Genomic DNA, 27,670 nt, shown 5'->3' with positions numbered 1-27,670 from the left:
AACAAATAGTCGTTTAGGAACAAACAATCTAAAATCAACTTGTAAGATCGCACTAGAACTTCAAAGGCACAAATCTCACGAAGAAAGCATCAAAAAACAGTGAACTTTTTATTTTGACTTTGTGCACTTGCTGAAAACTTAAAATAAGAAGATCAGAAACGTTTGCCTCCTATTTCTCCAGTTTAGTGCTTTAAAAATCGTGAGTAGGGACACAAGTCGGCCATCTTTGGATTCTGAGATGTTTCACCTTAAGAAAAAGTTACATATCAAGTATCCAGGTTTTTAAAAGCGCTAATGGCAGCCGCAAACAGGCTCGATTTCTGGTAGGGGCATGTCGATTTGACGTTTGGCTTGGGTCGTTTTCTATTGAACGGACCCAAGCCAAACGTAAAATCGTTGAATCCCTACCAGAAAGCGAGTTTGTTTTCGGCAGCCATTGGTGCTTGTAAAAAGCTGGATTAAGGGTCAAAAACTCTAGCTAGATCATAATCACTGCAGAATAAGTGATCACGTGGTAATTATTCACGCTATTAATGTTTTTCAGTGACCAACACACGGTTTCAATCAATCTGTAGCACTATCAAGAATATTGTACTGATAAATAAATTACAATTTTATTTGCTTAATGCCTGGTGCCTCAACCAGGCGATTTCCATAGTCTATCGCCATCAATGCACCGGTGATGGAGTAGACAGCATGATGATGATGTGATATGGAACGATCCGAATTGTATCGCACTCGGCCTGTACAAATCAACAAAATTCAAGCGTTGATAGTGACAGTGAGCAACTCTGTGCTCAAATAGGGCATCAAATGGTCTTTTGGGAAAACCTCCGGAGATTCCTTAAAGAATTCATTTCTATTTCATTTTTCTATCTCTAGAGACTCTTCCAGAGAATTCTCCAGGAATTGTTTCGACAATTCCTTCAGGGATAATCTCTTACGTAACCCTTACAGTAATTTCTTCATTAGGGCTTTTGCCAAAGATTCCTCCAGGAAGAACTATTGTTTTCCATGATGCATTTAAGATCAGTTCCGATAGGGCTCCATGAATATTTTAGCAATTCCTCCAGGAGTTTCTCTAGGGATTCGATAAGGAATTCGTCCTGGGATTCCTGCAAACAATATTAACAGGGATTCCTTTGGAGATTTCGCAAGGAATTTCTGCAGGAATGTCTCTAGTGATTCCTTCAGTAAAATTTTTACTGGGATTCTTCCAGGAATTTCTCCCATAAATCCTGCAAGATCTGTTTAAAGAATTTTTCAGGAAAGCTTCGGGATTTCTCCATACAATTTTGAAGCGATTTCTTCTGGTATTCCTTCAGAAATTCCTCTAGAAAATCAAGGATTTTTGCAGAGAATCTTCAATGCCACACTTTTTCAATTTTATCGAGAGATTTTAAGAGTATGTTAATGTTCAATTAGTGGTTTTCACATCTTCAAGGTGCCATCCAGGAATTTCTACAAGAGTTACACTAGGACAATTTTTTCAAGGATCATTTTTCAAGATTTCCTCCGAGTGTTCCTCAACGGAGCATGAGTATGAGCATGAGCATAGATGACCGTACAATTCGTAGTTGCTACTCCTTGATTGACCAGAACAATCGAACTTGCACAGAGAATTTATGAATGGGGCTTGGGATTAGCTTACCATTCTTCAATGTGCACAAATCGAGAGCTCAAATTTTAAAAGTCAATAACGGCGCCGGCCACGTCCTTACGGTCATCGGGGAAGGGAAGAAATGTTAGTTAGACAACCGTTGTTACTAGAGACCGAGTATACCTCTGCATCTCCACAGTTGTCATGGAAAGGATATTGGGTAAGTGGGATAAGGTAAAGATCCATGATATAATCACGCCTAATCGGATTCGCGATATAATTCGATAAACGCATTATACCCCGAACAAGTGTTCATCACTCGCCCACGCAAGAGCAAGTGACTCGATCAATAGATCAAACACTACTAACGATCCGCGGCGCTTTTTCATTTCACTACTCGACCTACGCTATACATGTTTGATCCTGCCCTCGTCACCCGCCCCCGCAGGAGCAAGCGTCAAGGTCGAAAGATCAAACAGAACTCATCCGAGGGTTCCTCAACGAAAACATAAGTAGTAGTCCTCTCAAGATTTTTCCGGGAATTGTTACGAAAATTTCTTCCGGTATTCCTCCCCGAAAGGCTCCAGGGATTTTAGAATGAAAATCTCTACAATTATTCCTCCAATAAATGCTCTACATTAATTTCTTTTGGAAAATCTCTTCATGAAATCCTCCAGAGATTTCTCCTGGGATGTCTCCAAAAAAGTCCCTGCAGAGGTTTTTCGATTTTACCGCTAGGTGGCGCAAGTGAGCATGTAAAATTGAGCATTTCAAACTAGTTCTAGCTTGTGATCCTAAGAGATAGAAAGTTCGGGTCTTCGGCAAAGTTGCTCAGGGGTTCAAGGACATCCGGAAAGGGATCAGTTTAGTTCGCGATTTTGCCGCTTGGTGGCGCTAGTGAGCATGCATTCAAAAATGAAGTGTCACATGACATGAATCATTTGGATATAAAGCGAATCATATCTGAATAAATTGAACAAGAATGTAATCGGTTCTGAATTACTTGTATATGAAATGAATATTACCTTAAACACTTGACTATGAAGTGAATCAGACATGAATCACATGAAGTGATTCTCACCTGAAACACTTGAATATGAAGTGAATTGGACATGAGTCTCTTGTATATGGAGCTAGTCATATCTCAAACACTTGAATATAAAGTGAATGAGACCTGAATGCCTTAAATTTACTTCAAAAATCAAACATCAGTCACTTGGAACTAATCAATTCTGAAAAACGTACATAAAGTGATTCAAGCATGAATCACTTAAAAATGAAGTGAATCAGTCCTAACCTGCTTGAACATCAAGTCATACCTGTAAAAGTAAAAAATTCTAGATGAATCAAACGTGAGCTAAGTACTTGAATATATTACTTGAAATAGGTGAATATGAAGTGCTTCAGACCTGCAGCACTTGAATATAAAGCGAATCAAACCTGAATCACTTGAATATGGAGCGAGTCCGACATGAATCACTTGGATATGAAGCGAATCAAACATAAATCACTGGAAATAAATCCTAAATCTCTTGAATATGAAATCAATCAGACCTGAATCACTTGTACATAAAGTGAATCAAACTTGAATCATTTGAATAAGAAATCAACCATTTGGATATGAAGTCAATCAAACTGGAACCATGAAGAGATTCTGACTTGAATAATTTGAATATGATGAATATGAGTCCTGACTGAGTCACTCGCACATGGAGTAAGTCATACCAGAATCACTAGAATATGAATCAGATATGATACATTGGAATATACATTTGATCAGACCTGAATCACTTTAATTTAATATGATTCCATCCCTAATCACTTCAACTTCCAAATGTCAAAGGATTTCTGAACAGCATTCTGGAAATTCTATCTTATCAACTTCATAGTGTTTAGGTACAGTCATCCCTCCAGAGTAAACTGTTTCCTGGATGCCCTTGACTTTCCAAACAACTTTGCCGAAGACTCAAACTTTCTATCTGATCTGGCTCAAAAGATAGAATTTGTTTCATATATTTAATTAAATATGCGTACTAGTGCAACCTAGTGGCAAATTTAGGAACCAAAAAATTTGATATTTGGATGTCCTTTACTTTATTTCTGTTCTTTACTTACCGAAGACTCGAACATTCTATCTCTTGTGGATCGCTAGCTAGAACTAGTTCAAAATGTTCAGTTTTACATGCTCACTAGCGCCACCTAGCGGCAAAATCTCGAACTAAACTATCTGTCTTCCGGATGTCCTTGACTTTCTGAACAACTTTGCCGAAGACTCGAACTTTCTATCTCTTATGGATCACAAGCTAGAACTAGTTTAAAATGCTTAATTTTACATGCTCACTAGAACCACCTAGCGGCAAAATCGCGAACTAAACTGTTCGCTTTCCGGATGTCCTTGATCCCCTGAACAACTTTGCTGAAGATCGCTTCTTTGCAAGTCGTAAGGATCTCGAGATATAGCAATGTGAATTTACCATTTTTGAGGTGATGCTAAACTTTTTGGGGGTGATTCATTATTCAGCTGAGTGTTGCAATACTTATTTCAGTGAGTCCGTATTTATGACGGGTAGTGTATGCAGTTAAGCAAGCTTTTTTTTTCAAAACTGATTTAGGTATAAATCACAGAAAACCTAAAATGGATAGCTGTCTCTACTATTTGATAGAAAATATGTTTGTTTATCCGACCATAACCAAGGGGCCACTTCCCCGGGGGCAACCAGTGAGGTAACCCGGTGATGCCAGAGTAACCTATGATTCTAACATATATGCACAGACATATATACAGTATTGGACAAAACATTTGCAACTTTTTCGATTTTCCATACAAAATTACCAACTTTGGTAAGCTAGATCTCAGTTATTTATCGTCCGATTTGAATGAAATTTTCACAGCACATCAGATATAACTTGAATTTTAACATATATTTTTGAGTGATTTTTCCAATCATTGGTTTATAAATTATAACCGTTTATCTAAAGTGTAATTTTCGACGAAAAATTCAAAACTGTTTTTCTCAAAATCTGATAACCCTACACAAAAACTGTCTTCAGCAAACTTGTTCACCTCGTTAAAATCTACAACTTTGCTGAAGATACCATGAAGCTAATCCTTCAATATGTTTAGTTATGTCATTTATAAAAAATCGTCAAAAAATTGACTTTAGTCAAACCGTTACTGCTTTTGAACTTGTGGTTTGAAAAATTACTCAAAAATGTATGTTAAAATTCAAGTTATGTCTGATGTTCTGCCAAAATTTCATTAAAATCGGTCTATAAATAACTGAGATATAGCTTACCAAAGTTGGTCATTTTGTATGGAAAATCGAAAAAGTTGCAAATGTTTTGTCCAATACTGTATATGTGATATATGCATACAAAGATATCGACCGTGATAATTATATATTTTAGAATTTGTTTATCGGCATATCGGTCTATTTTGCTCGAAGTAAGAGGGAGCATGGAGAAGAAAGCAATGAATGCTAGATGGATAGGTACCGTAAGGGAACGGCGAGAGAAATTGGATTAGATGTTGAAGAGGGCATACCATATGAAACAGTATTACTTGAAACCTCCTTCCTTGTGGCTAACGTCCCCTATGGGAATGGCTTGGGTGTGTTTTGAGAATGACACTACCAAGACAGCCTAGTAGTTAGGTAGTTAACGTGACTTTATAGGAATTTGGACCACAGGGTGGGTTCTCATTTATGTTCTATGTTATATTTAAGTCGGAAAAACGAGCGTGAACGGAACTGTCATTTTGTATGGGACGATCCATAGCGTTTTTCAACAGCCTACTTGATGGCAAGACGAAGTTTGTTAGGGTCACTAGTAACCAATAAATCTAGAGAAACTTTAAAGTAGATGGAGTACCGTGTACCTTTTAATTCCGCTCCTAAATGCTTATCTTTGACAGATACGCGTATTTCGACTACCACTTGCAGTCTTCTTCAGTGTCAGTTACTCGTATCCACTGAGTGTCAGTTACTCGTATCCACTGAGTGGATACCAAATTTGAACCTTGACACTTGTTTGCCGTTCACTTTTAAAAAGTGCTAACACAGGGGTTGTTCCTATCTGACATTTCGGGAGGGACATAGGAAACCAAATACACATTTTTTTTACTTTAAAAAACCAACGAAACACACTTGAAAATTGAGAAAATTTGTTTTGAACTTAAGCATTTCGTACCAGAATTGGAACTGGGCTTTAGGACCCTATTATAGCTTGTCACGTGTAAAGAATTTTGTTTGTCTGTGGGTAGTGTATGTTTTCAAGATTTTTTCAAATAGTAAATTCCGCCTTTTTCACATGTTAATCTAAATTTTACCAGAATAATCAGGTGGATATAATGTTTAGCATAACGAAATTCTACTTAGAGCTAAACACGATCGTGCCATGATTTTCATGATTTCGCAACTCTTTTTGTTGATCCTTTTTCCTGCAATAAACTTAACAAAAAGTGCTGACTTGTCCATGGAAAACACGTAATATAAATGTTGACGTTCTTTTCGATGGTGTCATTTGGCAAATGTACCAGTAAAACGATATACCAGCTGTAAAGCATCGAATAAATAACCTTCGAAGCCGAGCAACATGAGGCGCAGTGAAAAGAAATAATTGCAAAACAGCTCACATTTGATTGCTAGCAGTAGAAAACCATAGGCGCTCGCTCGCTTGCTAGTCTATATCGGCTGTTATAGAATGCTTTCACTGCGGTTGAATTTCCGCGTGGTGTATTCGCTTTTTAGCAAAGATTGATCAATAATTCCAGTGAATATCTTGGCATGAGGTGCTCCTTGCTTCTTCCGTTCCGCTTTGCCGGGTGTTATTATTTTTATGGGGTGTATCGTGTTCGTCTATGACTGTATGTTGCGGCTTTCACAGTTTGTATGGCTGGTTTTCGTTCTATGCTGATGGGGTGGCAATTGTACCACGCTGGATGTGTGGTGGGTGAACAAGGGTATGTTTGATGCCACACGCGGGTAACTTGAACAGGAGATTGAGAAACGAAACTTTGGAAAGTTCGTGGATGTTACTGTCGTGTCATGATTGAGTTTTTGGCGTAGCCAGGATTTCCATCAGGGAGGGTGGATGACCTTAACACCTATACTATTTTAATCACTTATCACCAGGTTTTGAAGATATTTCGATGTTCCTTGAGAGATCGACACGTAAAACTTTTTTGATCGTAATTTTGTTTTAGTCAGTTTATTACACGTCTTCCATCCACTAATTGACCTGCATTCCGAAGTAGCTGGCGCCGTTATTGTTATAATAATGAGAGAACCAGTACTTAAACATTGAAGATGCTACTGTACTTATTTTGAGCATAAGCATGAACATGATTTTTTCGATTCTTCAAAAAGTTTATTTTAAGTTTCTATTAGACAATGCTACAGCAATTATCTTAGTAATTCCTCAGATTATTCCTACACAAGTGTCTCCAGGAGTTTTTCATGCATTTCTCTAAAAACATACCAAGGAAGAAAATTTTTCAGGAATATCAGAAACTGTGTTAGAATTTTGGAAATTCTCCATTTTGCTGAGAAACCCCTGGAATAAACTGGCTACGCCCAGGTATACTGAACATTTTTCGTACTGCAATATGAAAAACCTAGTGGACAAACTGATTGGACATGTTTTAGGTACTACCCGTGAACTCTCATTGATTTCAACAGACCTATAATGTGTTATCAGTTCAACAAATCAAACTATATCGTCTGTTCCGTTCTGTTTTCTCCCATTCCTAGGCGGCTTCGATGGAACGTCCAACGTGTTGGCTGGCAAACTTTTCAACATTCCGGTGAAGGGCACCCACGCTCACGCGTACATCACCTCCTTCACCGGCACCCAAGAGCTGAAGACACGTGTACTCGCGCACAAGGAAACCGGTAAGTCCCATCGAAGTTATTTTGTACATCCCTAGAATAATCGTGACATTCTTCCCATCGAATCGAATCAAGGGGACAAACGCGACCTGCTGGAGCTGGCCATCGAGCACCGCGTGCAGCTGTCCAAGATCTTGGACATCTCGACGGAGGAATCGAGCGAGGGCGAACTGGCCGCGATGGTTTCCTTTGCGATTGCCTTCCCGGACGGATTCATGGCCCTAGTCGACACGTACGATGTTAAGAGGTATTCCGCTTTTAGGCTACACTCTCTCGGATATCTTTCCTGTGTTGGTGTGCATATTTCTTTTACTTTTCGTTCTATTAGTTCGAACGGTTTGTTGTGAGACTCAGTATTCAAAAATTGTTTCGATTTCACTTGCGTCGATCAATTCTGGTTTGACATCAGCCTTTTATTCCACTATTCTTCCTTCTGTTTCGGTTTACTGACTTTATCATTTTTTACTATCGATACGCACACACTAGTTGGATTTGGCTCTTTACGCACTGTATGACGTTGATTGGTTTCTATGATTTCATCGGTGTTATTTTTTTACATCAAAAAATTGCATAACTCCTAACTAACAACTAATCTGAATCCTTGCTAAATTGATGACGATAAAACTGCGATGTGGATGTATGGAAATTATGCTGGAAATTTATTGAAGGGGCTTGTTCGCACATGTCATAACGCCAAAAATGGCCATTTTTGACACCCACCACCCTCACTTTTTGTATTGAAATTCTGCAAATTTTGTATGAGCTGTAACAATTTTAGGATACCCACCCACCCCCTTAAGCGTTATGACATTTGTGAACATGCCCAAGGGTGATCGTTTTCGATTGAAAATCTCTGTTTCAAGTATCGAGGGAATTGCTCGTAACAATATCCAGAGTAGGGTAGAATCATCGGTTTTGGCTTACATATGTGATTCTTTATTTCTAAATAAAAAGAAATATGTAAACACATAATATGGATTGAAAGTATATATTGGGCTTCCCATATATTTTCCAGACATTTTTCCTTATGCTGGCCAAATCGGTGATTCTACCCTAATACAAAAAAAATGATTCCGAAGAATTACAAATGGTTTGCATGAAATTCCACCTTACGCAACTTCTCAGGAATTCCCGCACAGATTCCATAAGAAAGAACTTTAGGAATTCTTTCATTGATTCGTCCAGAAATTTCTTTCAGGAATGCACCCAGGAACTCTTTGAGTGATTTGACCGGAAGAAGTTCATCCAGTGCACTGCAGTGATCCATTGAGGGATGTTTAATCCTCTAATACCCAACCCCGCCTTTAGAGGGGGTACACTTTGGAATTTTGTGTATTTTTTCGTAGCTCAGAAATCAAAATGATTTTATTTTTGGCTTGAGCCTTGACTTATAACACGCATATGAGAAAAGTTTTTTATGACTTTTGATTTTTTTTTTGTATTTTTGATAATTGTTTGAAAAATTGTATTCTTATATAACCTACAAATGCCTGAGGTTTATTTAACGTGTAATATAAAAAATCGTACCTTTTATATTTTCCTACTATTAACCTATAACAGAACAAGAGCTTGGCGATATTAAAATAATTTCAAACCTTTTCGGTTAATTACACGGAAAATAAAAATATTTTCAAAAAAAAATTAAAATTTATTATTTTTAAAAGTACCGTAAAAACTTGAATTTTTATTATTGCCAAAAATCAGTAACTACAAGAGGTTTCAAGAAAAAATGATTTTTTTCATTTTTTCATCATAAGGATGTTTAAAAATAAAAATTATAAAAATCAAACCCCAAAATTCATAGATTAACGAATAAAAATTTGCTTAAACGTGTTTAGAATGATTTTAGATAACTAAAAATGATGTTTAGATCGAAAATAAAAATTTGGGTATAAGAAGGTTAAAAGTTTTTTTTTCCAAAAATTGCGTTCAGGAAATCCTTTAGTAATTCAACGCTGACACCTCCAGTGGTTTCCACAAGGATCGTTTCGAACATTCCCTAAGGGATTCTCCTAGGATGTTCTGCATAGACTGCTTCCAGGATTTTCCCTCAAGATTCATCTGAATTTACACTGTTTGTTCCGGTAGCTACTCCAGAAAATATTCCAAAAAATCTTCAAGAAAAACAAACAGATTTTCTAGAGGAAAGTTTATATAAGTTACTTAAGCAAATTTTAAGTTATTTTTGATTATAGAGGTTTAACTACAGAATCATTTCCCAGTCATTTTGCAAGCGATCGTTCCAAAGCTCCCCGACGGATTTTTCTAAAATTCTTCTAGAGATTATTCCGAAAAATAATTCAAAAGTTCTTCGACAATTTTCTACAGATTCCTTAAGTAATTCACAGATTTTTGTGAATTACTTTACAAAAATTCCTGTATCAACTTTCGAGATATTTAAATAAATTCATAAAGGGTGTTTTTTTCATGAAGTTTCACCCGGAATTTCCTCCACATATGTCTCTAGAAATTAGTATTCTTCCGAGAATTCATGTATTGCTTTTTAAGAAGAAGTTTTCCAAGATCTTTTCTAGAAATTTGAAAAGATTTTTCAAAATATGTTCTTTTATTTGGCCTCATAATTTTATAAGCCACTTTTATCGGATTTTACAGGACTGTCTCTAAGCATTACTGCTAGATTTCTTTCCAGTGATACATGCAGAAATGCTTCAGTGCTTCCATTAGCAATTTTCTAAGAATTCCTTTAATAGTTCAGAAGTATATCAAAGTACATTTTCTAAGAATTCCATGATTTTGTGAAAAAAATGGAGAAGGATCTGAGCAAACTCCTGAAACCCCCTGGAATAGTGTCTTGTGTAATTTGAGAGAAATTACGAACTTTAAAATAATTTTCTTGTAAAAAACTTGCAGAAAAAAATGGTAAAAAAATCTGCTTCAACTAGCTTACCGTTGAATCCGTTTATCGAACTGTTCAGCTGTTGAGATTGATAAGCAACGACCCACCTTGGATCCTGGCCCTACAGGAGATCAACCAAGTCAAAATCGAACAGCTCAACAGCTCTCTTGGCGGAGAGTGTGGACTCTCAAGCAAAAGAGCAATATCCGCCGCTCCGTCGCTCTCGGAGTGCTATGATCCATTCCGTTCATCATTCTCAACATCGATTCTCAACTACCGGTTCTCAACTGCGGTCGGAGTTAAGCTCCAGGGAAGTGTACCAATATCTATAGCTTGCGTCTAACTTACCATGTGGGAATATCCCTGACCTACGTGGAGAGATAGAAAAGGGCATTGATCATCTTTCGGAACCAAGAATGGTTGTCGGTGACCTTAACACACACAACCCTGCCTGGGGTTGCTCTCGCTTTAACGCTAGAGGCAATAGTTTGCTTGACCTCTTCGAGGACAATGATATCGCTATTCTTAATAACAGCTCTTCCATGCATTTTAAAGGGCATTATTCAACGGAAATCAACGTTTCAGCCGTTTTGTCTGGAAAAGTCGGAATCTCCTATGTCGTATATGGATAACCTTACAAATTATTTACAAAACCTTACAAATCCATTCTGGAACTTTATATATGTGATATTTACTGAAATTTCTATATGCATTTCAATTCTTGGAAAAATCATCGAAGACATTCCCCAAAGATTGGGTCCTGGAAGAATTCATCATGGGATGCTCATGCAAACTGCTTGAAAAAAAAGCTAATAAACTGTCAACAATGCTGCAGTAAAGAATAATCCAAAAAGTAATTCAAGTAAGAATGCTTAAAAAAACACTAACGCATTAAATCCTTCGAGTGGACGATTTTGTCCTTTGAAGAAAGTTCAACAGCAGCCAACTGTCTAGAAAGATTCATCATCTAGTAATCGCTGGAAGAACAACAAACTTGGTCCTGGAATAACATTACAAAAAACTCAAATTCTCATAACTCACGCTTAAGTTTTTTGTTGTCATGTCAAAAAATCATGGAAGAGCTGGCTCACCTGTTTGACTGGCTAATTTCCTTGTGTATTTGATTCTGCTAGAAATATAATAATCTTCTCTAACATTTTTCACGAGTTTTTTTACGGGTTAAAGCATTTTGAACGGGCTTGGGTGTGATTGAGTGATTTTGCATGAAAACCTCAAGCACGAGTTTTGCGTAGCAGATCTCTAATGAGTTTGCTCTCGCGAAAAAGCTCAGTGATTGAGGTTTGAGTGTGAGTCTACCAACACTGGTTAGTACTATAAAAGAAATACCCGATAGAAAACCATATTTTTGTGGAATATCCTTAGTGAAATTCCTGTAGTTTTCATTGGTAATATTATCTCTCCAACTAATTTGGATTTTGAAATGATTTTAAAGAAATTTGTAGTGCAATCTGGAGAAAAAATGCTAAGAGAGCTTCGGAACAACCTGCGTTAGCTTACCTGGGGAAATCTCTTGACAGAATGTATGAATGAAATCCTGGCTAGGTGAATCAGGGAAAACCCCATGAGAGATGTCTTAAATTAAAACCTGAAAATTGTTAAAGGTTTGTTAAAGCAATTTCTAGAGGAATCTATGAATGATTTAAGGGATAAGAGAAGTTCAGGGGAATACTTCGAAAAAAAAACTCTGTCTGATTAATATCAGAATCTTTGTAAAACATTGTAAATTCCTTAAGAAATCCTAAAACATATAACCTAAAAGTTTATGTAATCCGAGATAGTAACGATGGATTTTACAAACCTTTCTAAGCCAATGTTCTATGTGTAAATCTGATAAAAATTCCTTTCAATATCTTTGGATATATCTATTTCGGTTCATTATGTCAAAATGCAAAAACTGATGAAACATCCATATCGCAAAAAAGTGTAACAAGACCGCTCTCTATACTCGCGTATCTTTCCTTCTATATCTCTCTTTACTAACAAAACTCATCAACTGCGAACCATACGTCCCTTCCGGTAGCGAAAAGCATGACACAAAAAGTACGCTCCTAGGCGACAACGGTTGTTTGCTAGATATGTCCAATTGTGACCCGTGTTGTCCCCTGATCGGTTTCGACTCTAGCCAGACGACGACGACGATGACGACCACGATGATGACCCCGACAGCAATGACAACCGACGAGCTGGACGCCGACCCTGCCCTGGCCAACGAAAATCCGGCCGAGGGCACCGAGGCACAGCAAACCGAAACTAGAGAACCGGAAGAGCGGGAAGACTCCGGTGGGCCCGTCACTAGTAGTACTTGTTATTATTGTTCCGGTCGTATGGCACGTGTCAACGACTATTGTGAGAACGGTAATTTCCAGCAGGGTGATGATACTAATGATGATGATGCTAGTGCTACCGATCCACCAGAGGCGGAAATCGATACCGACGGACAAAACGCCAACGGAGACGGACTGTCCAATGGCAATGGGATGATGTCCCCGGAGAATGGCGACGGCGATGGCGAGGACGATACGATGACTCCGCCGCCCATGTGTGCCAACTGCGAGGCCAACGCACGCAATGCCAGGGGCTGCGTCATCCGTCATCTCAAATCTGTGGGAAAGTGCTTCAGGTAAAGCGAATCCATGCCCCACCCCCACCCAGAGCGAACTTAACCGATCCGCTAGCTGATCATAGATTCCTTTTCGCACTTGTGCTATCAGTGAACCTTGTCCTTCTAAGCTTCGCGATAGATCTTTCCAGAAACAAATAAGTTTACTGAAATATTTTAGAATTTCTCTACGGTCGATGGGACGATAGTTCCCTAGTCACATTTTAGACTTTAAGTAATGAATCTGTGTAAGGATACAGCATTTCAGTTATTTTCTTGCATAGCACATAAGCCTGAACCTGGTTCCGGTTTTTATCTGGGATGGAGCCGAGACCGAAGAACAAACGTATATTTAAACCGAACCACGATACGCAGCTACTTGTACGTCATGGAATCATTTCAGATGTAATGTAAGACACTATTTCACAATGTAAGATATTACTAATCAATTATTTAGTTAACATCTATACAAACAACACTGAAACAACGATTTCACGCCTCCATCATCAAATCTGCCAAATCGCTACGCACTTGATCCGCTCACCTAGATCGCTACGCTCTACGCCTTCTTGTACCAACCGGATTCGAAGCGAACACCTTCTTTTCAGAGTTGCTGTCCGGCATTCTTGCAACATGTCCTGCCCATCGTGTCCTTCCAGCTTGCAAATGGTGCTAACGTTATATGAACATTCTATTGGCTTGGGCTCTCCAAAAACATAACGCTTGTTTTGCGTCACGACAATCTGAATCATGTGATATCATGAGTCCAAATCATGGTGTACTTTCATAACATAAAAAAAACTCTGGGATCATAACATCAGGGTGCATAATTATGATTTTGGGATTCTGATTATTATCCGTGTAATGATGTCATTACGTGGTTCAAGTTGCCGTTTTTCTTGTTTCATTACAAATTAGCATTTGTAAGGGACAGTTTAACAGACCTCGGGTCGTACCCGAAAGATAGTTTCGGGACCAGGTTTTAGCTTCCATACCATGCAATAAATTATCCTGAAATGTTGTATCCTTGCACTGATCAGTAATTCCAAGTCTAAAATGGCTCAAACCTAACGATAAACTGTTGTTTATCCACTCACAGAAAGTCTTACTCGTTTCATTGATCCTAATGAAAAAACCGCAAATCATTCAACTTATTTGTTTCTGGGCACTAATTGATTGAAATAAAAAGATCTATTCCGGGGCTTAGAGTGTTCCATTGGTTTGCTTCGTTTTCGTTTGATCCCTGGATTCAGTCTCTAACCCTGTGCGCGTAAAACCTGGACATTAGAAATATCGATATATTAACAGCCCCGAACCATTGAGAAAAAACGCTGTGTCGCGCTAACTACTCCTGGGTTTTGTGTGTCAGGATGTCATCCTCGGTTCATATTAATTTGTTGTGTTTAAGATTTTAATTTAATTCCCAATTCCGCACATTTTACTAATTCCAACAGATTTTGTTATTTTGATTTCTGCTGCTCAATCAAATTGTCTTCTTCTACTGTTACATCATTGTTACTATAGCAATGCATGCCGAAACCGTGCGAACACTCGGAACCATACATCCTCACTGCAACTGAAAAGCAGATTCTGCACATCTCAGCAACAGACAGACACACTCATACATCTCATCCCACATCGGATCACACCCTATTGCTCCTTAGGAGCTCACCATATTGGCAGCCCAATAACTACTCCCTCGGACATCGCAACTACACGATAATAATAACACTGTTAATTGTTAGCAATAGCAATGAAATGTTCGTCTTCCGAAATAATCTTTGTTAGTATTTATGCCCGTAATCCAATGAATCTCGGGTACAGGAAGAATGTTCCTTGAACATTTGATTCAGATTAATCAACGGAACCGAAACGATAGCAATCAACTGGGTCATCTAGGATCGTACTTTTTGTGAATGCGTGGAGTCTAAAGCATACCGAAATACACGAATTGGCTAATTCAATGTGTGGTTTGGTGTACCTATAGATCGAATCATTTGTTGTACTGTTTTATTTAAAACAAATCCACAGCGTTAGACTCCGTGCAATATGTATTACGTTTATGAGCTATCCATTTGACATTTTTAAACTCTCTTAGATGGTAGAAGTATAATTAATCGGTATTTTTTTAACTAAAACCATAAGTTGATAACAGTCGGTTTTAACCTACCTAGGATTACACTACACATTTTGTCCGAGAGAGCACTGCATGGCTTTGAACGATGTGATTCATTCAGTAGTTTTGCTTTCTGTTTGATTTAAATCAGTAGTTTTGTTTGTCATACAACTAATATTCCTAACAAGCGGTTCGAATCATATTTGATTTATTAGTACCTTTCCAGGATATCTTTCTTTCTACGCAAAAGTTCTAAAAAATTTACCTCTTTTAGAATCCGTATTGATTTTATTCATTGGTCGTCTGGTTTCAGGTATTTTCCAAAATTACTTAGGGGACCAATAACCATAGCCTACGTAATTGTTTCTGGCTACAGATGTGAACTCTTGTTCCATCACAGTATTGTATTGAGTTAAAGAGTCTGTTGTAGAAAATGCAAATTGGTGCAACCCTTTTTGAATAATGATCTTTCACGATTCTTGTCTATGAGGTTCCTCTGGCCGTAAAAGGATCCTGAAAACTTCAAAACGCCACTTGGTAACTCTCATATTTATTGGAGACAATTGAAATGTTGTGCAGGATTATTCAAATGATGCTCCCTAATATCTGACATTTTATAGCTCTTAGAAATTTACTGAATATTAAACAGCAGTCGAATAAATTTTATTTTTGGAGTTGCGTTTCCCAAGGAACATCTGAATATCTCCAAAAGCAGGTAACCTATAATCATAATCAACACAGATTCAAAAATAAGGATGTTCTGATTAAAAACAATATCGCATTTTCAATATTTTTCTTAAAAATTCAAAATGCCCTAAATTGTCCTAACTATTCTTGATTCTGGACTCTAGTGTTTAGAAATACATATTTGAGCGAAATATCATTCATTTAATTTAAATGCTCCTTTTAGATATATTTTAGACTATCATGAAACGTTGGAACAAATTTGAAATAAATTAACCTAATTGTTCAAAGCACACCAGAGCGAAAGCTTCGTAATTTATTTTAATGCTCTGCAGAGCCATGCAGGCTTTAGGATCTATTGTCAGAATCGTCTCTCGAATGTTTTGTTTTTCTTTCACACAAATGTTGTAGGAATTGAAACAACATTGTTAAAAATCAAGAAAGCCAGATTGGCATAAAAAATTAATGTGTCTGTAAAGCCCGTGCTTTGATGCGCAAATATACAAAACGAGTTTGCTTTGCTTCCCCATTATTTGCCAGGATACTTGTGTCCTTTCCATGCCCGTGGAAATGAAAATCAGTGCCAGTGAAATTAACCATGCTGTGAAACAATTCACAGTCTAGAGAAATAACAGAAATGTAAGCCTTATCCCGGAAATAATCATCAGCGGTATTCCGTGTGCAATTCTTGTAATTATTAAGTAAATAATTCATGAAGTGTGATATCTATTGAAAAATTATGTTTACAACCAACCGTTCATGCATCGCAAGATGGGCACTTTTAAGGTAAAAACGGTTTTCTAACAAAAACTAAACAAGTGAAATTCAAAATTATCTCAAAATCCAAAGCAGCTCAATAAGCGAGTTAATTTGCCTTTAAAAGTATACCTTAAATTTCCGAGAATTCCATATGATGATGAAAAATGATTTCAAAATTTAAAGTTGATTTATAATATGGCCATTTTCAATTTAATTATTTTTTTTCACGGTACTTCCCTGACCGTTACTATCAGAAAAAAAATCTCTATCAAATCTGTGCTCACCAGTTGTTATTCATAGCAAAGCTGCATGTCTGGGCAAAATTAAAAAAAAAAAAATCGTGAGGCCCATTTTGAAGTTACGCCCTTTTGAATGTTTAAGTCCACTAATTAAAAGGAAATCTGAGATATTTAAACAAGTTTTCATTGGCCGTGATTTTCCGAATCAAATTTGGTTTATATAGTCATTTGTAATTTCTGGAAGGCGTGTTGAATGCCATGGACCATTAATGGACCATTAGAAAACTAATCTATACCGTTGTGCATGTTCATCGACACATTGCACTTACATGCTGCAAAAACCTTTCAAAATCAACTGATTTTTCATAGGCTCAAGTGCTTTAACGCATTACGCAGCAATTTTCATCATACAACCAAATTAGTGATTTTGTGAATGCACGTACTCACGATTCAGATTATTTTACATGCAACATCCCTGTTGTATATCAAAGCGAAGTATACGACAAGGAATACTTAACGAGTTGAGTTTTCGGTTATGGGTAGCAGTGTATGGAATAAAATAAGATTTGCGACGTAGAAAGCAGCGATACAAAATGGAAGAAAATAATGCAGACCTAAAGACCATCACCGCGAGTTCCAGTTCCTAGAATGGCATTACATCGATTTCCATTATCACAGGACAGTGTCATTCAAGGTAATTATATATTCGGGACAAGCATTCAGCGTAATAGTGTGTTCAGGGTGATGACACTGGGGTTAATGAAATTCGGGGTTAAGGTATAGAAGCTTCTCAAGAGAGTTTTGATTTTTAAGGAAGACATGTAATATTGAGCTCTGCAAGTGTTATGATTTAAAATTCAATGAAATTGATAATAACCAATCACTGAGGCTTTTTCACGAGTTAGCTATAGAGCGGGGTTGATTGATTTATACAATTATTTTATTTTAGGGGTTTGTGTAATTTAAAAGACCGGTAAAAACCCAAAGGGAAAATTACAGATTTGTGAAAAATCTAAATGTAGTAATGTATGCTGCAAATGATCACAAAAGTATCTAGAGTTCTACAGTTTGACCAATAGTGCAATACTCAGCAATAGAAGTTTAAGTTCTGGGGCAGTACAAAGTTAGCCGGGACAATCGAGGGGGTGTTATTTTATGAATAATAACAATTACATAAAAATGGCTCCGTAATGCCTTACAGAACTTGAGCCTTTGAAAATTTAACCAATTGTGAAAGATTTTTGTGACATGTAAGTGCAATGTATCATTGAAAACATTTGAACATGCTCAACGGTATTAGATTGCTTAATTAATCTATATAAAATTAGTGTTTTTAATGGTTACACCTCTGAAAGGGAGTAACTCCAAATTTCGTCTATCTAATCATTCAAAACTCCTCCAAGAGGTTCCAAATAAGCAAACCAACTAACTTTGAACCAAATTTTGATGGTATATTTCTTCTGATAATCAGTGCTGTTTAAATATTTAAGATTTCCTTTGAATTTAGTGGACTTACACATTCAAAAGGGCATAACTTCAAAACGGGACCTACGATTTTTTTTAAAGTTTGCCCATACATGCAGTTTTGCTATACAAAAGGACTGGTGAGCACAGATTTGATGGAGATTTTTTTTCTGATAGTAATGGTCAGGGGAGCACCGTGTTTGTCTCAAGACAGGTAATTATGTTTGCTACCAACCGTCCATACATCGCAAAACACTTGAGACAAAATATAGGGTAAATGATGGCCTCGGCACCCTGAGGGTATTTTCGGCAGCACTAACTTATCGTCCTTGTTAAGATTTTTCTACGGAACCAGAGTCACCTTCAATGTACTCAATATATTCCTTGAACTATTTTCTTCCATGTAAACCTCATCTTTCACAAAAATATGATATAACATGGGTTTTATCATTGAATGAAATAAATGCTTACGAAATTATCGTCATTCGTGAGCTGCCGAATAAAACAATACAAGAACAGCTTAAGAAAAACTCACCACTTTGAAAGGTCCAATTCTCCGCTCTAATACCAATTTGTCACACAAGCTACGCACCGATCACTCATGCACTATCAAACTTTTGATTTGTCTATAAAGCACTCAAAAATACTGAATTTACATGCTTTAAATCACAAATTAAAATTAATGCACTTTGCTTTCCTCGGCGATCACTTTTTTTTACGGGAATAGGTTGCCAGAAAACCATATTCAATTGCAGTGTATTTTTTATTCACAATTTAAATTCATTGAAAAAATCGAACACAACTAATTAATGAATTGGAATTAGGCAACAAAGCATGCATTGGTAATAATTGAGCCTTTCAATACTTTCCTTATCTGAAGGTTGTAGCGCATAAACTTCAATATACTGAGAAACATATAAAACATACGTCTTTCAATAGGTAAACTATTTTGGCAACACTCCTGTTGTTCTACAGGCAATCAGAGGATGATGTTTTTGTGTCAAGTCATAAGTGCATTGATTTGCAAAGGGCCTATTCTGATTTTCTCATACACTGAGAATAATATGAACGTAAAAAACTGTAAAAATAGCCTGTAGAATTTTCGATTTTGCGTTACCCTTGAGCGATTTTTTGCGCATAGACACTAGGGTGCGGCTTATTTTCCAAATGTTCTCAAAACCGAAAATTCGTGTGCTCTTATTAGAAGAGAAACCGCAAAGTTTGAGCCAAAAATATTAAGATTTATATATTTATTTATTCACAGACTGAAATTTTAATATTATGTACTTTACTTAAATTCTATCTCTTATCCTATTAACAATTTAGAGGTGGCGCATGCGTCTTGAAGGTGAATTTTCAAGTTATAAAAAATGGCCTTCAGTGAAGTCACCATAACTTCGGTTATTTGTCACCAATTTCAAAACTTATAGCATCATTATTTTCTAAATTAAATTTATGAAAACTTTGTGGAACATCAAATTTGTCTTAAATCAAAACAAATCTTTGTTAAAAGTAGTTTTCTCGAAATTTTTCTTCCTTTTACTGGAAAATTCATATTTTTTTGACCATAAGTTCATAAATACTCAACCTATTTCAAATATTTGCACAGTTGAAGCTTGTTATAACGACATGGCTAGGGAGCGTCGTAATAGAGAAATGTCGTTATAGAGAATAATGATAACATTAAAATCTTTTTCAAGGGACCGAAAAATGTCGCTATAGAGAGCTTTTGTCGCTTTCAAAGTGGTCGTTATAACGAGCTTGGACTGTACATGTTTTTGAAGCAATAAATAGTTGTTTACATACTGTTCATACAACATATGTTTCTAAAAAATGGTTTTGGGTTAGTTTTGTAACAAAAACTAGCCGAAAACATGATTTTTTAAAGAAAAAATCGAGTTTCTTTGGATTATTTATGTTTTTCTTTTAACAAAAATTACATTTTTTCTATAAAACTTGTGTTTATAAAGCATTTTGTTTTAATTACGAGTTGAATAGTGCATTTATTTTTATTAACATGAACAAAAATATTATTGTTTCAAAATTATTTAAAAATTGATGACAAGTCCTTTTCAAAGGTTTATCAAATGAGGAAAACCAGTTTCAGCTTTAAAAATATTATTAAACTTACAAAAATTTAAATAAAAACTGACGTTTTTCGTTAAGAAATCATAATTTGTGCAGTTTTTGTTGAATAACTTGGTCAAATCAATTTGTTAGTGAAATGTGTCGAATGAAAAGTATGTAATTAATTGAGTAAGCTTCTAAACCATGCAAAAAGATTTGAAATCGGTTGAATATTCATGAAGTTATGGTCAAACAAAGATATTATTTTAGTAAAATGAGGAAACATTTGGAGTAAACTGCTTTTTATTGAAACTAGTTTTGATTTTACACAAATTTGATATTCTACAAAGTTTTCATAAATTTAGTTTTTAAGATAATGGTGCTGAAAGTTTCAAAATTGGTTAGAAATTACCGAAGTTATGGGACTTCACTGAAGGCCATTTTTTATAATTTGAAAATTTACTTTCAAAATCTTATTATTTTTGGCTCAAACTTTGAGGTTTCTCTTCTAATATGATTCGAATTCATGAGAGTACAAGAATTTTTGGTTTTAAAAGGTTTTGAAAGATAAGCCGGCACCCTAATAAACAGTAGTGTGAGTAGCGAATAGGGGCATGCTTGTAACCCATTCAAACGCAACTCTGAAATTCAAGTAATCCGATAATCGTGTTCCGTTGATTTTTCTTGCAGAGCACAATATTATGAATCAATTAACCATGACGTCACGCTGCAACTTCTGGATTCGCACTTGCTGCAAGACCATGACATGGCAATTTTTACAGCCGAAATGCTGCCAAAGTGAGATTGAATACAATAAATATTCGATAAAATAAATGAAAACGAAATAAGGCAGCGTCCATTTATGACATAACGTTAAAATGTACAATTTTCGACCATTCCCCGCAACGGTTTTTGCATGGAAAAAATAAATTTTGTGTTTGAGCCGCAACGTTTGAGTCTACTCCCCTTTCCCCTAGAGCGTTACGTAATTTGTGGACGGTGCCTTCTTCTTCTTTCTGGCGTTACGTCCCCACTGGGACAGAGCCTGCATCTCAGCTTAGTGTTGCCAATGACCATTTTTGCATGCGTATATCGTGTGGCAGTTACGAAGATACTCTATGCCCTGGGAAGTCGAGAAAATTTCCAACCCGAAAAGATCCTCGACTGGTGGGATTCGAACCGAGTATACCCCATTAGGCATAAAGACGTTAGGCATAAGGACGTTAGGCATAAATATGTTAGGCATAATGGACGTTAGGCATAAAGACATTAGGCATAATGGATGTTTGGCATAAAATACGTTAGGCATAATGGACGTTTGGCATAAAATAACTTGCGAGTGTTCCATTCAATATTCTTCGCATATCGAAAATTGTTCGAGTCCATTTACAAATTCCATAACGTTGATGGGGGTGGGTGGGTGTCCTTAAGATGTAACAGCTCATAAAAAATGGAGAAAATTCATACAAAAAGCATTGAGAGGGGGTGGGTTAATTGGTTGGTTATTAATTACTATTTCCGGTGTTAAGAAAATTGACAATGAATCTATTATCACAAGATATGGAATAAGATTGTTTTCATGGTCATTGTTATCATTCTGAAGTCCAGTTCAATCCATTTTTGTAAGAACCCATTTATATATTTATGCGATGTGCAAGTTTTATTTATTTCTAGAGGTTTTTAGTTTGGTGAGTATATTAAATTTTTTTTGTTATATTTCTCTTACATAATTGCGTTAATTCTAAAGAAGGGAAAACTTCCCTATAATAATTAGTACTTATAATGCAAATGATTACCTTGAAGACAAAAATCTTAGGTCAATTAACAAATTTATGTTATGATAGGTGACATCATTTTTAACAATAATATTCTGGTAGACGCCAAGAAAAGCGTTATATTCCCACTCTAAGTCTGCTCATCAATTTAATGTGGTGAAAGCAGCCAACAATTTTCGATGATTTGTAAATAGTTTTGATCAGTCACATATGAAGGCAATGCCGAGAGCACCTTGAAATCTACAATTCCGATAACTATTAGAACAGCAAGAATCCACAAAACAGCATATTATTGGAAGAAGGTCCCTTTCTAACAGTCTTTAAATTGACCGTATAAGTATAAAGAATAGCCTATGATTCAGAGAAAGGAAAATGTATGATTGAAGTGTTAGGAGCAATAGTGACATTAATTTTTGAATAAACATGTCTCGAAAGAACAGTTTAATTATGAAAGAAGAAAAATTTTCTGATTAAAGCATAAGCAGCAACTCCAACAATGTTGTCAACAATATAACTATGAAGAACAGCCTTCAATATAAAGAAGGGATTATCTCTGATGAAAAATTTGTCAATGATATGTGTACAACCAACCTCAAAAATGAGCAGCAGTTACAGCGTCGTTCATATTCTTGACATTACGCCACGACTCAAGCTCTTTGCTAAGTGTTCTAGAAGCTCTTTCATAGTTATTAACCAAATGTTTGTTTTGCCAAAGTGGCCATTTTGCATTCTTATTTTTACACGATACATGAGCACGTTTATACTTCATGGCCAAGGATCCTGGATCGACTTGGAACCGAATTAAAATACCTTCAGCATGGCTTTAACCTATGGTCACAACATTTTCATGCTAAACATTTAATCAAGTTTTGTCCTAGAAATTGACCTCAATGGATTCACAACTATGAGACGACTTCAAGGCAATCGTTATTCAAAAGACACACTTTTGATCATCGAAACCCTTCACAATTACCAAAAAAGTCAGTTCACTTTTCACACAAACAATTTCATATTTTTATTTTGTGAATTATGCCTATCGTCCGTTATGCCTAATGTCCATTATGCCAAACATCCATTATGCCAAACGTCTATTATGCCTAAAGTATTTATGCCTATCGTACTTATGCCTAACGTCCTTATGCCTAACGTATTTATGCCTAACGTCGTGCACCCATTCGAACCCACGACCCTCAGCTTGGTCTTGCTGAATAGCTGCGCGTTTACCGCTACGGCTATCTGGACGGTGCCTTAGTCTGCATAAATTTATTGGCGTTGTGTATTCAATTTGACTCTCTGCTATTCTATTTATAACTGCAATTCTGTTCTCAGTGTAGTCTGTATTTTTCTGCATTGGCCCTTTCAACGAGTAGAACATAATGAGTGACGTTTAATTTTAGGATTTGTCAACAAATACGAAATGTTACCAATACATAAACTAGTTTTTGCGCAGTTTTGGATTGCCGAAGTGAACATTTTTGCTGCCGACAATAGTAATTGCATTGCCGATAAAAGAACAAGTGCCTCGTGACTTTGGTGAGGAAAAATAGAAGATTAATGTCGTTTTTCTTTATTTGCACCGCCTGCACCGTTTTCCCACCGGTGTAGAAAAAGTTGCACCCAAACCGTTCTTTTATTCCGCAGGTAGCACACCGTTTTTACACTCGATTGCCACCGGTGCAGAAAATCCTACACCCTGATCGAGCTGGGTGTAGCAGGTAATGCACTCTTTTTACCAATACATGTATGGATCTTAACTGTCAGTGGTGTTCTTGTTTTGGTCGTTTTGGTAGATTTTGTTGTTTTCGGTAACGAACAAGCAAGATCTTCATTTGCGCTCATTTTCGACTACGCAGATAAAATGGATTTATTTCGGAATTGAATATTCTTAGTATTTATTAATGCTACAATAAATACAGGTTTTATAGGAATAAGATATACTGAGTATGTTTCATCAGTAGAAGCTTTTACGGCTTATATTTAAAAAAAAGGAAGGCTTCTCTCAGGTGTTTGAATTGCATGTATACCAGTACTACAGTAATACATTAAAAACACTTTAGTTCGGTCAAATTTTCCGAAATTTGCTCATGGATGTCAACAAAATAGAATAAGCAGCGGCTGGAGCTGTATGTTCCCGTATCTTAAGCACGGAATTCAGAATTTCTGGTTCTATGTTTTTCAAAAATATTGACGAGTAATCGACATTGATTTTCCAATAGAATTAAATTCTAATGATGATTGATTTCCGTTGCTCTCTTCGCCTTATTACAAAAAAAATCAGCTTTTGCATCGTGAGCTAGAAACATTGCGGGAGTATGAGTTTTGGCGAAGTTATTATGTATCCGGTAGAAATCAAGACCAACATTTATTTATAATTATTGTTTTCTCGGGCCCCGTGCGTCGCAGCTAATATGTGAATAGTGCGCTGTGTTCATAAAAATCGTAAGAATGCAGCGCCACACTAAAAAACTGATTTCAAAATCGCGCGAGTTGAGGCGCGTCGCGAGTCTCACTGGCGCGATCCGGTTTGGTGGCGGTGCGACAATATTAGCCAGAGAGAGGATCGATGAAATTAAATAAGTCCTTACACTATTGAAATATGAAAATTCAGATTTTTTTAGCATATATTCATGATATCTATTCTCAGGAAAAATAAATTAATGTTCATATGCCAAACATTTATTTAAACATTTTACATTCAGCCAGTGTTGTAAACACCATTAACAAACTATCCAAAACCCGAACGAATCTAATGTTTCCGAATCCCTTACAGCAAATCATGAATAACAGAAACAGCTGTTCTATCTGTTTGAAGAATGACATTTTGTTTTGATTGACGCTTTCACTAATACTATCATACGCCGTCAAAATATTGCACCGAAACCGTTCTATTTTCCGGTGTCAATTGTTACACTCGCACGGTGCACCGTCGGGAATAATCGAAAACGACATAAGAAAATAAAATTGCGTTTTGTGTATAATAAACAACAAACGAAGAGTGCTCAAGTGTAGTTAAGGTGTCTGCTGCTAATTGTTGCGTAAAATTGCCCTTTTAAAAGTTCAGCTGCTTAGGCTGCCGACAATACGTAAGTTCCCCTAATTTGAATAATGGTCACTTTTTTAATCGCTTTCAAACTTTAAATTTCATTTATTTGTCACTGTATTTCAGATAGATAGAGCAACTGACGCGAGCAAAGGATCAAATACTACTCTTTTCTTTCCGAAGTATAAATAATTTTAAATAAATAGAGAGCTGTGGACCTTTCATGATTCTTTTTCCGGACGCTTGCCTACTTTTGTCTCAAACTCCGGACAGCTTATGAAATCCATAAATAAAAACGTCAGAACATCAATTGAATTCTTCAGCTGAGGCAGTTTTATTTTTTATATATTTAGATGGAAATTGCGTATGAAAACAAGCCTTGATTTTGAGAGCTTTTGAACGGCAAAAATTGAAACATTTCGTGTGAAATGTCATAATTCTTCAAAGAGGTTTTAAACATTTATCATGTCTAATAAAAGTTTTTTTTATTAATAACACGTGTTTTATGAATTTGCTGAACATCGCAATTTTCGATCTCTTAAAGTCAAGAAGATATCGGTCGATTTCGATATCATAAGGCTCATTTGTTTGATAGTAAAACACATAAAAAGCCTCAGTTTCTATCACCTGCCGGAAGAGAAGATATGATACTTTATTAAGGCTTCGAACACAAATTACGTAACGCATGAAGGAGGGAGGGGGGTTCTGGTTACCGTTACGTTAAAAAATTTCGGTTGCAAAAATCAAACGTCCCGGTAAAGAAAATGCGTTTGCTAGACATTAAGAGGAGACATTATTATTTAGAGCGAAAACAAACATTTCTACGGCGTGACTTGCTTTTTCTAATAAATTTTAAAATTTAGGGGGAAGTGTCTTTAATGAGCGTTACGTATTTAGAGGGGAGGGGGTTCAGTGAATCGTTACTTACTGTTACATAGAGAGGGGGTCGAAAAACTTGTTTTTTTTGGCGTTACATAATTTGTGTTCCATGCCTAATATGTAAAGATTGTCTGCGCCATTTTGCGCCGGAAGCAGATATTGGGGCCTAAACTAACCCTTTTAAAAAGAGTATTTTTTTAATAGCTTTGTTATTTCAAAAGATATGTGGTGTGATGACATGTTCAGCGTTTCTATATGACAAACAACTTTGTAGAGAATACAAAAAATGTTAAAAATCTTTGAAAAAAGTAAAAAGTAAACAATGAAATAATAAAAAAAATGGTTTTAGAGGTTTTTACATACAACAGCATAAATGTATCTCAAAAAGAAACAGAAAAATCATGTCTTCGACAAAGTTGTTTCAAATTGCCACTTCTACAACTTGGCCGAAGACACCATATGTCTATCTAAATGTTATAAAAAAAATGTTTTTCTATCACACTGCTAGGTGGATTGATTATAAAACTTTACATCAAAAGGTGCGCTTCAATATACCAATAAACTTCTCCGAAAAAACTACAGTCAACTCTCCCAAACTCTATATTGAAGTTACCATCGGGTTAGGAAGTTATCGAGTTATAGAACACAAAACCAGTGCAAATGCGATGCAAGGGATCATCGAGATAGCCATGGCAACAAACTTTTACTATGGTTATCTAACTCGATATCGAGAAGGAAGAGTTGAGTTGACTGTATATCGCTGAAATCAATGGTTAGGACGCTATTCAAAAGTGCACGAAATAGACAAAATAAAACACAGTGGATGGCAGCCACTGCAGCCTTCTTTTTATTCGCATTTCCAGAGCATAAATCTCATCGAAGATAACACAAATGTTGTTTAGGTGATGCAACGTTTCCATAGGGTACTGTCGCTACTGCAAATCTTTGAATGATTGCTAAAAATGTAGATTTTTACTGTAATCTCGGTAAAATAACGTGAACGCCATTCAAATTTTCAGCACATTTTTGATTATTAAATAGAAATCATTGGGCAGTTCAGGGAATTCGTCCTCCAGATTGATTAGTGAGCATTAGTTTTCATCTGAGAGTTTTTATATTCCTAAGTCACAAAATTACCACATTTTAATTGTAGGTGTATGGCAAAATAAGTCAAACAATTTAAAAGGCGCTGACAAATTACGATAGCTTATGAGTAATTTGAGCCAACTAGGAATAAAAAAAAAGATTGTGAATAAATTCTCGCATAACTTCTGATCTCGCCCTAAAAGCCATTGGTAACCATGTGTGTAGCTCGTTGTTTCTGAGCATTTGAATGGATTTTCATGTTATTTAACAACGCTATGGGGAAGAAAGGATCAATATCTACCAGCCCGTGATGTTGGTTTGGATGTTATATCTTTCATTTGCTCAGAAACAACGAGCTACGCTCGTGGTTACCAATGGCTTTTAGGGCGTTATCTCAGAGTATGCGAGAATTTTTGTTTGTAACATTAAACGTGTTTTAAACATTAGTTTGTGATGGGTATCTATAACAGATTTTTCCCCACAGTAAATTTCTAACAAATTATTTTCAACCTCTTACCTTTCGAAGTTCTTTCTTTCAATTCATCATCCCCAAGCTGAAGCTCTTGGTATCCAATTATTTTGAATATATATATTAC

At 36.3% G+C, this 27,670-nt stretch overlaps 1 protein-coding gene across 3 annotated transcripts in view; it reads left to right on the top strand.

The window, feature by feature from the left end:
- Window positions 1–27,670, top strand: part of LOC5565689 (nicotinate phosphoribosyltransferase) — a 77,668-nt gene that overhangs the window by 29,227 nt on the left and 20,771 nt on the right. Inside the window, exons 6-8 of one of the 3 annotated variants that reach the window (XM_021845830.1) lie at window positions 7,351–7,491; window positions 7,564–7,735; window positions 12,387–12,986. In XM_021845830.1, the coding sequence (XP_021701522.1) occupies window positions 7,351–7,491; window positions 7,564–7,735; window positions 12,387–12,986 (913 nt within the window). The remainder of the gene's footprint in view (window positions 1–7,350; window positions 7,492–7,563; window positions 7,736–12,386; window positions 12,987–27,670) is intronic. The other 2 variants (XM_021845831.1, XM_021845832.1) reach the window with 2 other exon arrangements.

Source organism: Aedes aegypti, chromosome 2 (assembly GCF_002204515.2).
Source record: "Aedes aegypti strain LVP_AGWG chromosome 2, AaegL5.0 Primary Assembly, whole genome shotgun sequence".
In the NCBI taxonomy this organism is placed as follows: domain Eukaryota; kingdom Metazoa; phylum Arthropoda; class Insecta; order Diptera; family Culicidae; genus Aedes; species Aedes aegypti.
This window is presented reverse-complemented; position numbering and strand designations above follow the sequence as displayed.